This window comes from Lactuca saligna, chromosome 1 (assembly GCF_052625555.1).
Source record: "Lactuca saligna cultivar CGN05327 chromosome 1, ASM5262555v1, whole genome shotgun sequence".
NCBI classification, from domain to species: domain Eukaryota; kingdom Viridiplantae; phylum Streptophyta; class Magnoliopsida; order Asterales; family Asteraceae; genus Lactuca; species Lactuca saligna.
Window position 1 is genome coordinate 55,788,026 of NC_136417.1, and position 11,739 is coordinate 55,799,764.

Here is an 11,739-nt window from a genome sequence, read left to right on the forward strand (position 1 = left end):
GATATTATTTTTTGTGATTAAATAACTTTAGAAACTTGTAATAGACAATTTCTAATTAACATTTGATGATTAAATAAAGGAGTATTATTTACGAGTAATGTTGTTGGCTTATGTTGATTGTTTACTATTGTTTCAATTATGCATGTTTTGACTTCTTAAATAATAAGATTATTTAAACCGTCCACAGTCGTTCATATGTTGGAAGTAGGTATGAAAGAAGATAGTCATGAATTGGATTGTAGACTGTCTAAGCGTTTAGACATGGCAAAAGTTTGCTACAACGTTCATGAGTGCTCTTGAAATAAGATTTGAGTATTGAATTAAACCCGTGCTCACTTGTATCATTTCATGGAATTAATCACGAGTGATTGTGAGACGATAATATCATATAGTCTTTAAACCTAGATATATGGTTTATTGTTTGCAAGTTAGTTGTGCATTGATAATGTGTAAACGCATCAGCTACTTAATGTTATAAAACATATTGTTGTGTATGATTTGATGAGTAAATAATAAAAACATATAAGTCGAAGTTTATCTGTTCTTTTTATCATACGAGGGTAAAAGCGATATCTTGGGCCCCTCGACGGTTTGGTTTGACTTATGTGTTGGGCCCCGTCAGGACTGAATTGATGTGTTCAATTAAGTTTTATGTTAGACAGATCAGAGATCGAGAAACAAACTGCTGGACAATAAGTATGTCTTTGTTTTATGTAATTGTCCACATGATATCTTGAGAATGGAGGATTATACGATCCCTTATCTAATGGACGTGTCAGAGTTCGACAACGGATTTTGAGAGCTACGATTGCTAATCAGATTTTGAAGTCGTACTTGCATTTATAATTATTAGACTTATCCAAGTGGGAGACCGTTGGATTAGTGTCTAACTCCATAACTATGATTTACATGTACTTGACCCGATTATAGCATGGTCCTTTTGTGTTGCATTCACCAAAGCAACTTGACTGGATGAATAATGGAGAAAGAGGTTATTATGGTTTATTAATATATTATATAAAGAATGTATTAAATGAGAAATCATATTGGTTAATAAATATTGGTCAAGAATTAATTAGGAAATTAATTTTGTGGTCAAAATATATTAATTGAACCTAGGGGACTGGAATTGCAATTATAAGATAATCGTATTTTGGGTTGAGGACCCATTAGAAAGGGTGGAAGAAATCAATAAGGAAGCCCACCTTGAAATCATCCAAGGCCTTATTTTGGAGGGTTCTTTGGACTGCTTAAGGCCCAAGCTATCAAATTAGGGTTTTGGATGAAACCCTAGCAGCTCACCTATTTAAAGGACCCTATGGCTTCATAAATCGGCTACACCTTGAACCCTAGAGATTAAGAGTCGATTTTGTTCCCCTCCCACTCTCTCCAAAGATCATCCAACTTGCCTTGGTGTTTGTGATCGATTAGAGGTATTACACTTGTGATACTCAAGCTCTCAAAGGTTGAAGATTCTTTTTATAATTGAAAGGTAATCATCTAGACTTGATTTAGTTATTGTTTTCGATTTTTGTATGCTAGAATTAAGGTTTATAAGCTTTGGATGATTTGCATGTACAATTAGAGAAACCTAGATCCAAAGCTCTAGGGTTTGCATGTGCACCGTATGATTGATGTAATGCTCAAAACCCATCAGGGAGTACGGCCCACGTACTCACAAATCACCCGCGACCACTTAGACATGTATGTTGGGCGTACCCCAGCTTATGTTGGGCGTACCCAGCCAAACACGCGCATGCATTCCTTGCATGCGTGGGACTGATCTGCCACATACTTCCATTAGGGACTAATTTTACCAAACCTTCAAAGTATCATAACTTCCTCTTTCTAGGTTCGTTTCCAACGAATCTTATATCCACAAAAAGGTGGCGAGAAGCCCTACGTTTCCAACAATACCCCCAACCCTTAAAACATTCCCAACAAAACCCAAAACCCATAAAAGATTGAGATGTTGATTTACAGTCATACCATTAGCTTTTGAAGACATAATCGAATACATGGATCACTTAAACCATGATAACTACATTCGAAACGAGCTAAATCCTTCATTTGCCAAAACCCCAAAACCCATGACAACTAATGATTGGGCCGTAGCCCCAAACAACAAGGCAAATCTGAAACTATATGTTACACCATGATTTCCTTATAATCAACTATATAGTTTGAAAGAGTTACTAAATGTTGTGAATTTCTTAACAAAACAAGTCCAAAGTCTAAAGGAATACCAAGCATGCACAAACAAAAGAAAAAGGGTTCATGTCGATCATACCCTACTCCTTCTAACATGATCTTCAGTTCATCTATACATAACTCTTCCATGTCGACATTATCAACCTAAGTGACCCTTCTATCAGCATACTTTCTTCCAGTTTTGTTAGTGAAGAACCCACCATAATTGATTTTCATTGTAAAGATTCTAGGAAAGTCCTTTGCACAATTTTTTGTTTTATCAATGGTTAAAATAAGGCGAAATATATTAAAATTCATGTTGTAGTTTAAAATGTGATACTTACTATACATCTCCTTCATATATATACTTGTATCTTTGATACATATGCTCTATGATATGCTTTCTAGCCATGACAACATCTTCAATTCATTTTTGATGTTTGAGAATGTGTCTAATTTAAATATGCTTTTACAACATATTTGAAGATAAATAACACCATGAAGGAAGAAAAGGAAGAACGAGAAAGCTTACCAACTCCTGTGTCTATCACTTCACATGTACTTATGTACATTTAGTGAACAAGTGAGATTAAGAAAACACCCCTTTAATTTCTCTAAGGGTAGCCAATGGATGGAACAAGAGACATAGTAAAATGAGGAGGAACAATGATGTTATCAATACCCTCAATAGGAACCGTTCATGTAATTTTGTTCATAGTAGGACCAAAATTGTTATTTTGTGCAAACCTCATGGACAAAACTATAATTTATTCATAGTTTAGGGACAAAACTTGTAACTAGCTCAAGAATCACTTTCTAGCAAATATAAATGCTCAGATCGAGCAATATCCCCTGGCGATTTATCAGATTCACCCTTTCCGTTGCTCGCATTCTCTTCTCCGAGTTCCTCCTCACTGACGGATTCCTTCTTCATATCGAAGCAACCAATCTCCAGCCATTCGATATGAGCAATCAGCCGGAGTCTTCTTCATCGGAGCCGTAAGTTGTCGTAGACTAAATCAATCAATTATCAATCTTATATGCAAGTTTATGGCTTTATCTTTGTGATTTGCTTCAATCGGACTCTGATAATCGTGTTACCGCCTTGTCGACCGATTTTTATTACAGGAAAGGCCCGCCTGCGGCGAAAAAAGACTTTTCAACCGCTATCTTGGAGCGCAAGAAGTCTCCGAACCGGCTTGTTGTTGACGAAGCCGTCAATGACGACAACTCAGTCGTCGCTATGCACCCTAATACGATGGAGAAGTTGCAGCTTTTCCGCGGTGATACCATACTGATCAAGGTTTTTCCCGTTTCTCAGACTTTACTGTTTACTATACGTCTTAGGGTTTCGTTGGCTTTTGAAACAATTGAATTGTGCTTCACGGTGAAATCCTATAATATCTAGTTCGCAGATCAACGATTCCTCTTTATGTTCTCTTGAATCTAGGGTTATGATAGACTTGTCTTCATGTGCAACATTGACACAGGTTGTGTTGTAACTTTTTCCCCATTATTCAATTGAAATTTAGAGTAATCCTATATGCTAGTTTAAACTCTTTTGTGGCTCTCTTTTCTGTGTTGAGGGAGTGGTTGTTCTTTTAGTTGGCATAGATGATATTTGTAGTTTTGTTGCAAATAGTAACTTCAGCTGAATTGTATGTAGTGATGTTTAATTTATCTTTTTCTTATGTTTTACAGGGGAAGAAAAGGAGAGATACAGTCTGCATTGCCCTTGCTGATGAAACCTGTGATGAACCAAAGATCAGAATGAACAAAGTCATTCGAACAAACCTAAGGGTTCGACTTGGAGATGTTGTATCTGTTCACCAATGTCCAGATGTGAAATATGGGAAACGTATTCATGTCCTTCCTCTAGATGACACCATTGAAGGTGTTACAGGAGACTTATTCGATGCTTACCTGAAACGTAAGTGACCTACATACATCAGCATCTTACTCTTAACATAATCAGCTAATTGCTATTCTAATTTAACCTAATTCTCATCAATGCAGCCTACTTCTTGGAGGCATATAGACCTGTAAGAAAGGGTGATCATTTTCTTGTGAGAGGAGGTATGCGAAGTGTGGAATTCAAAGTAATTGAAACTGATCCAGGGGAGTATTGTGTTGTTGCTCCAGACACTGAAATATTCTGTGAGGGTGAACCCATTAAGAGAGATGATGAAGATAGGCTAGATGAGATTGGTTATGATGATGTAGGTGGTGTTAGAAAACAAATGGCTCAAATTCGTGAACTTGTTGAATTACCATTACGCCACCCACAGCTTTTCAAATCCATTGGAGTAAAACCTCCAAAGGGTATTTTACTATATGGCCCTCCTGGATCTGGAAAGACACTCATAGCAAGAGCAGTAGCCAATGAAACAGGAGCTTTCTTTTTCTGCATCAATGGACCTGAAATCATGTCAAAACTGGCTGGAGAGAGTGAGAGCAACCTCAGAAAGGCGTTTGAAGAGGCTGAAAAGAACGCCCCTTCGATTATTTTCATTGATGAGATTGACTCAATTGCCCCTAAAAGAGAGAAGACTAATGGTGAAGTTGAAAGGAGGATTGTTTCACAGTTGTTGACACTTATGGATGGATTAAAATCACGTGCACATGTTATTGTAATGGGAGCTACAAATCGCCCTAATAGCATTGATCCTGCTTTGAGAAGGTTTGGGAGATTCGATAGGGAAATTGACATTGGTGTCCCTGACGAAATTGGGCGTCTTGAGGTTATTCGTATCCACACTAAGAACATGAAACTCTCTGATGATGTAAGTCATAATCAGTTAATTACTTTGTTCTTTTACAAATAATAGAATTGATATGTATAGCTAAAAGAAACATGGATTGAAATTAATTTCAGGTTGATTTGGAAAAGATAGCTAAAGAAACACACGGGTATGTTGGTGCTGACCTGGCAGCTCTTTGTACTGAAGCTGCACTTCAATGCATTAGAGAAAAAATGGATGTGATTGATTTGGAAGATGATTCCATTGATGCTGAGATTCTGAATTCCATGGCTGTTTCAAATGAACATTTCCAGACTGCTCTTGGAACAAGCAATCCCTCTGCTTTGCGTGAAACTGTATGTGAATCTTTTTATAAACTTTATAAAAACCATTTTGAATATATATATATATATATATATATATGTTTAAATCTTTTTGTTGATTGGAAATATAGGTTGTGGAAGTTCCTAATTGCAGCTGGGATGATATTGGAGGTCTTGAGAATGTTAAGCGTGAGCTTCAAGAGGTAATCGAAATATGGAATCTAAATATTGAATCATTGATTTCAGGTTAACATGAAGTGAAATGAAAATGATTTTGATTTTTTTATTTATTGAAATGAAACAGACAGTTCAATACCCAGTGGAGCACCCTGAGAAATTTGAGAAATTTGGGATGTCACCCTCGAAAGGAGTTCTTTTCTATGGCCCACCTGGATGTGGAAAGACGCTTTTAGCCAAGGCTATTGCTAATGAATGTCAAGCTAACTTTATCAGCATTAAAGGACCTGAATTGCTTACTATGTGGTTTGGTGAAAGTGAAGCCAATGTTCGTGAGATTTTTGATAAGGCTAGAGGATCTGCACCCTGTGTCCTTTTCTTTGATGAACTTGATTCCATTGCAACTCAGGTAAAAACCAATTTACTCTTTCATACATACTATGGAATCGGAATCTGAAAAAGAAATGGAATGGTTCATTCCATATATAAAAGAACATGTTTCTTTTGCTACATATGAATTTAATAATAGCAACATAACTCATTTTTATTTATATGTAATTTCAAATACACAAATATTCTTTAAAATTCTTTGTTATTTTGATTAAATCCAGTTGTAGTTAAGGGTTAATCTCATAGAAGACCTTATATTTTGTGTTATTTGGGGATTAAACCTCAACTTAGTATTTTTTTTCTTGAAAAAGACCTTGTATTTTTTTTTTCCGAACAAACCCTCAACTTTGTCTTTTTTCCCAAAAAACCCCTCAACCTTCAAACTGTTTCCGACAAAGCCTCAACTTTTTTAGTTTTCTTCTGGAAAAACCCTCCAAGTTTTTTCAAAAAAACGACTAAAAAGGCCAGATCGAAAAAATAAATAAATGCAAAGGTCTTTTTCTGGAAAAAATAAAGTTGAGGTTTAATCCTGAAAAAACACAAAATACAAAGTCTTTTATGAGATTAACAGTATCATAAAAATTAGATTAAGCCTGTGGTTATCCCACTTTAGCTAGGGTTCATTCCAAAAAATGAATCTCTTATCAACATACCATTTTGGTCCCTGGATTTAACACTGTTAAAGTCATGTTAAAATTACCATTTTGCCCTTATTCTATACCTTTTAAAGATTAAATCCAGAAACCAACAACGACTCGGTAATAGAAGAGAGTTACAGTTACAGTTACAATTACTGATTGTTTGATTCCATTCCATTGATTTGTGATTCCATTCCATGGATATTTTTACAGAGGGGAAGTAGTTCCGGGGACGCAGGAGGGGCTGCAGATCGTGTTCTGAACCAACTGCTGACAGAAATGGACGGAATGTCAGCGAAAAAGACGGTTTTCATTATCGGAGCCACCAACAGACCCGACATAATCGACCCTGCTCTGCTTCGTCCAGGGCGGCTCGATCAACTAATTTACATCCCACTACCAGACGAGGATTCCCGCCACCAGATTTTCAAGGCCGCAATGCGCAAATCCCCTGTTTCCAAAGATGTCGATTTAAGAGCCCTCGCTAAATACACCCAAGGCTTCAGTGGTGCTGACATCACCGAAATATGTCAGCGTGCTTGCAAGTACGCAATCCGAGAGAACATCGAGAAAGTAAGTTACCATTTGGTCAACAGAGTATGTTCAAAGATTTTGCAGTTTTGGTCCCTAATGGTTTCCCTCTTGCAAATTTGGTCCTTTTTCATTAATCATGATTCAACTACCAAATATTAAAAAAATTGTTTGTTGATTTGGTTTTGCAGGATATAGAGAGGGAAAGGAAGAGGAGTGAGAATCCAGACTCCATGGATGAGGATGAAGATGAGGTGGCAGAGATTAAGGCAGCGCATTTTGAGGAGTCTATGAAGTATGCGCGTAGAAGTGTGAGTGATGCGGATATTAGAAAGTATCAAGCGTTTGCTCAGACATTGCAACAGTCGAGAGGGTTTGGGTCGGAGTTCCGGTTCCCTGAAGCGGCTGGTGCGGCGGCAGCTGGTGGTTCCGACCCGTTTGCGGCGGCAGCTGGTGGTGGTGGAGATGATGATGACTTATACAGTTAGGTTTTTATATAAATTATGCTGAAGTCATGTGACTCGCATTTTATTTGGGTTTCAGTTGTTGATTCTCTGTTCTATTTCGGATGTTTTGTTATGGATGTTTGACAATTACTCTTGTCTACAATTTGCATTTCAAACTTGGGATTCAACTTGTTTGTTTGTTTGTTTGTTTCTTTTTATATTTATTAATGTGTATGACTTGGCATGTTTTGTTAAGCGCACATGGACTGGTGAGCTTGACTCGAAATTGTGTTAGATTGCCTTTGCGTCATTTGGGTTGTGTTTGTTAAACAAGCTCGAGGTAATAGATAATAGAATTTGATTTATTATTTTATATATTAAATATATAAAATGATAATATAAAAAGAATATTCTTAACTATATAGAAATAGGGTTTCCTTTTTTTTCAGTTTCAAGTAATAGTCATTTTACTAGCAACGAAAATCCATTTAGACTTTGATTACGAAGTTCTTACATCAAGATGAAAAGGAGAATGAGCATTACGATGCTAACTTTTTTCTAGATGTCAAAAGCTATTTATTTTCTGAAAACCACATCTACATATCTTGGTCATAATTTTATTTTATAAAAACCACATCTACATATCTTAGTCATAATATTACCATGTAAGACCCAATGAACTGTATTTAGAAGTTACTTCGCCAATCAAAAAATCAAAAATGAAAGGTGTAAATACATGTTGATTATCTTTCTCATGTTTTATTACTTTCATTTAAACAAACAAAGCTAAAAAAGATTAACAAACTTGATTTTTCACAATTTAAAAAACTGTGCTTGGGCTTGTTTACCAGCTGAGCCTGAGCTTGTTAGTCATTTAGGAGCAGAACTTGAGCTTCAAAATAGGGCTCAAAAGTAGTTGAGCCCCACAAATTTTAATGAGTAAAACTCAAGGTTGTGCTTTTGTTAAAATTGGTTTCTATTCGTTTGAAAAAATTAAATAAATGATAAACCCTACCATGTGAGAGACCCACATGGAAAGGTCTCTCTCTCTCTCTCTCTCACACACACACACACATCCGTCCTCTTGGTCTTAAGCATTCTCGACAATCCCCTCTCTCTTAAGGCTCACAGTTTTGGCAAGGATCAAAGGAAGGTGTTGTCAAGAGTGTCTTAAAAACTGGTTCGCACCGGTTGGACTGGAACTGAGGACAATAGCGGTTCAATAACCACCAGTTTTATGTCAGTTTCAAGACCGAATCGAACCAGATGGTTTCTTCAACAACCGGTTTGCACTGGCGTAATTGAATCGATAAAAAATCATTTGAAGACTTGTATAGTATGATTTTACTTAGTCTGTTAAAAAAACAATTAATATCTCATACATCTATGGATATAGTCTTCAAAAGAATTGACTTTACCATACAAAAGGGTTTAGCGGCGCAACTTTTTACCCGTTTGCCTTCTCATTCGTTGTATGATGATAACTAAAAAAATCTTTGCCTTACTTATTTAAAAAAAAAACTAATCCACAACACTGAACTTTTTTTTTTCAAAATGAAAAACTTTGAGCAAAAAAAATTTATAAAGAAAATTAAACATTTTCGAAGTGTACACAACTTAAAGGCCGGCACACACCACAACTAGATGTAGTAAAACTTTTGGTTGAATCGATGGTCGAACTGGAACCAATCACCACACAGTTCAACTAAAAAACCGATTTATAAAACGTAGGTTGTCAAGTGGTTAATCATCCATCTTTGCGTGCGACTACAGTAGAGATGTACTGGTTTGGACCTTCAATTCATTCAAGACAAGAGAACAAATCGGTTTCTACTTTATCCACAAGAAATATATTGATTCGATCCATACTTTAGGTTTTAGTTTTGTTGCTACAAGTTTACTAGAATAATAGAGGATGATTGTAACATATTTTTTTTAAATCTCTTGAATATATGTAATTATCTATTTTATTCCTCTAAATATTGTAAGTAAAAAATACATGATTTGTATTTTGTGGTATATGGGTATAAAAAACAAACCAACCTCCAACACTTGAACCAACAAATTTGCAAAAAATAAATAATGAGATCGTAAACCAAACCCTCTACGAAAAAAAAAAGTGAAAGCAAAAGTAAAAAAATAAAAACACAACCAAGTCAGAAAAACCAAATCAAAAAAGTGAGAAACAAGACAATTCTCAATGAAGGGCAGACTTGTCATTTAACATCAAAGCTTATAGATCATGGAAGATAGATAATAAGTGACACAAGAAGAACGAAATCTATATAAGGTAAAAGAAACGATATTTATACAGGAACACCACAACCTGAAAATGGAGCTCTCTTTGCAGACCATCATTCCTGTTGCTTCATTATCTACTCGTAAGATCGTAAACCCTCTTTCCTTTCGCAACATTGTGTTTTTTTTTTTTTTTTTTTTTTTTTTGCTACTTTTTCAATCAGCTACTGTTGATTAACAATAGATATATTGCTTTGTTATACGCCCTCTGTTCTTCAATTAGAGTTCCTTCCATCTTTATAGATGTTAACGATATACGTATTGATTATCTGTTACTTCTCAAATTGAATTTAGGGTTTATGCAAATTTGCAAGAACCATGGGGTGGGTTCTTTATTTGAAAATACTTCATCATAACTATCTTATAATATTCATGGCGGAAGTCCTCCGATGGCTAACAATTGGGGATTTTATTAAATTCTTGATTTTGATATTGTTCAAATCATGATTAGAATACAAATTTGATTTTACTTTATGAAACAGGAAGGGGATGTAAGTTTAAAGACCATAACACGTTCCATAGAAGTTCATACATTTTATTTCCCACGAAACCAAAAGAAACCGTGGTACCAAATGGGTTGCCGGAAACCGCCGCTTCTGTGGCAGTCGCCGCCACGATTGTGGGCGCAGCCGCCACCCTTTTGGCCAGAAGAAGTAAGTCCGTCGAGTCAGCTAATGCTACTCCAACACGACCTTGTGAAGATTGTGGTGGTTCTGGGATTTGTTCAGAATGCAAAGGCGAAGGATTTGTGGTGAAAAGAATGTCGGATTCAAGTGCTGAAAAAGCGAGGTTGAATGCGAAGAACATGGCTACTAGATACACAGCCGGGTATTGAATCTTTCTTTTTACTCACAAAAACAGGATCTTTTTTAGAGATAAAATCATAAAGTTTGATAAAATGATTGATAGGCTACCGAAGAAATGGAGCTACTGCACGAAATGCTTGTCTGCTCGATCTTGTAAATCATGCGATGGGAGTGGAAAGTTAAGCTTTTAGTTCGAAGAAACTTGGAGGGATTCTTGAAGATGATCTCCTGCTGCAATTTGTTTGAAGTTATTTAATGTAAAAATAGTTGTTTTCTATTTGTAATGTCATTCTGGGAATCGAGGATTCTGTTTGCAAAATTTTGAAAATTTGATTTTGGTCATGTGAGGATCAACATGAGTGTAAATTGGACCATATTTTGTGATGGTTACAAGAATTGTATATCTTCAAAAAAAATTGTTTATAGAATAATATAAATACCATGAAATCTTAAAAGAAAATTATGATAAAAGAATATGTTTAGTATTATTGAAAATAAAAAAGTAATAAAGTTAATTAAAGTATTGATTTTTTAGGAATATTATTGAAAATTATATAAATAGAAGTTATTTTTAACAAATGTTCTAAATATATGAGGTTTACGTGACGACAAAATCAAGCCTCAAGTTTTATGAGAGTTAGGACAAACCATGACATTTTTGAAGATACGAATATATATATATATATATATATATATATATATATATATATATATATATATATATATATATATATATATATATATATATATATTCGATCTGGATTTTTGGAAGTTTTCATTAGATTCTTCTATTAGTTTACACATGTTAACTGTTGTTTTGATGCTTGAAGTTGGCAATTAAATAATTTTATTAATTTTTTGTTTTTAATTTAGGCATGAAACCTCTATTCTTACAGGGTTCATAAGGTTTAATACTTTGCATTTCACTTGCTCCTATTTTTAATTGCGACTTGTGTTGAAGGTAATCTCTTTCCTCTTCTTCTTCCTGATATGTAAAAATAATAGTAAGAAGCACACACTATATTTTATCAACTCACGTTCTTAAGTTACAACCTAATTTCGTAATATCATTTTTAAGTTTTATTTTATTTTCTTTATTTTTTGATTATTTAGGAGTTGTTTCATCATCAGAATCAAAATTATACTCAATTTTGTAGAATTGTCAACTGTGACTTTTGTTCTCTTCTGTGTTCATGTTT

At 35.1% G+C, this 11,739-nt stretch overlaps 2 protein-coding genes across 2 annotated transcripts; both read left to right on the forward strand.

Moving 5' to 3' along the window:
- Positions 1 to 3,032: 3,032 nt before the first annotated feature.
- Positions 3,033 to 7,624, forward strand: LOC145036646 (cell division cycle protein 48 homolog). The gene is made up of 9 exons (XM_078985112.1): positions 3,033 to 3,189; positions 3,319 to 3,493; positions 3,892 to 4,120; positions 4,207 to 4,973; positions 5,066 to 5,287; positions 5,386 to 5,457; positions 5,559 to 5,840; positions 6,673 to 7,032; positions 7,182 to 7,624. The coding sequence occupies exons 1-9, from the start codon at positions 3,155 to 3,157 to the stop codon at positions 7,476 to 7,478; spliced, it is 2,439 nt and encodes an 812-aa protein (XP_078841238.1). The 5' UTR covers positions 3,033 to 3,154; the 3' UTR covers positions 7,479 to 7,624.
- Positions 7,625 to 9,684: 2,060 nt separating this feature from the next.
- LOC145036655 (uncharacterized) lies at positions 9,685 to 10,859 on the forward strand. Its single transcript, XM_078985124.1, has 3 exons — positions 9,685 to 9,817; positions 10,217 to 10,562; positions 10,644 to 10,859. The coding sequence occupies exons 1-3, from the start codon at positions 9,769 to 9,771 to the stop codon at positions 10,729 to 10,731; spliced, it is 483 nt and encodes a 160-aa protein (XP_078841250.1). The 5' UTR covers positions 9,685 to 9,768; the 3' UTR covers positions 10,732 to 10,859.
- The last annotated feature ends 880 nt before the right edge of the window (positions 10,860 to 11,739 follow it).

What these genes read in the sequence shown, in the direction of transcription:
- LOC145036646 (XM_078985112.1), top strand. Translation starts at nt 3,155, where the DNA reads ATGAGCAATCAGCCGGAGTCTTCTTCATCGGAGCC. An exon ending in GAGTCTTCTTCATCGGAGCC is followed by an intron (nt 3,190 to 3,318) that starts GTAAGTTGTCGT and finishes TTTTTATTACAG; the next exon opens with GAAAGGCCCGCCTGCGGCGA. An exon ending in TTAAGCGTGAGCTTCAAGAG is followed by an intron (nt 5,458 to 5,558) that starts GTAATCGAAATA and finishes GAAATGAAACAG; the next exon opens with ACAGTTCAATACCCAGTGGA.
- LOC145036655 (XM_078985124.1), top strand. Translation starts at nt 9,769, where the DNA reads ATGGAGCTCTCTTTGCAGACCATCATTCCTGTTGCTTCATTATCTACT. An exon ending in TGTTGCTTCATTATCTACTC is followed by an intron (nt 9,818 to 10,216) that starts GTAAGATCGTAA and finishes TTTATGAAACAG; the next exon opens with GAAGGGGATGTAAGTTTAAA. An exon ending in GCTACTAGATACACAGCCGG is followed by an intron (nt 10,563 to 10,643) that starts GTATTGAATCTT and finishes AATGATTGATAG; the next exon opens with GCTACCGAAGAAATGGAGCT.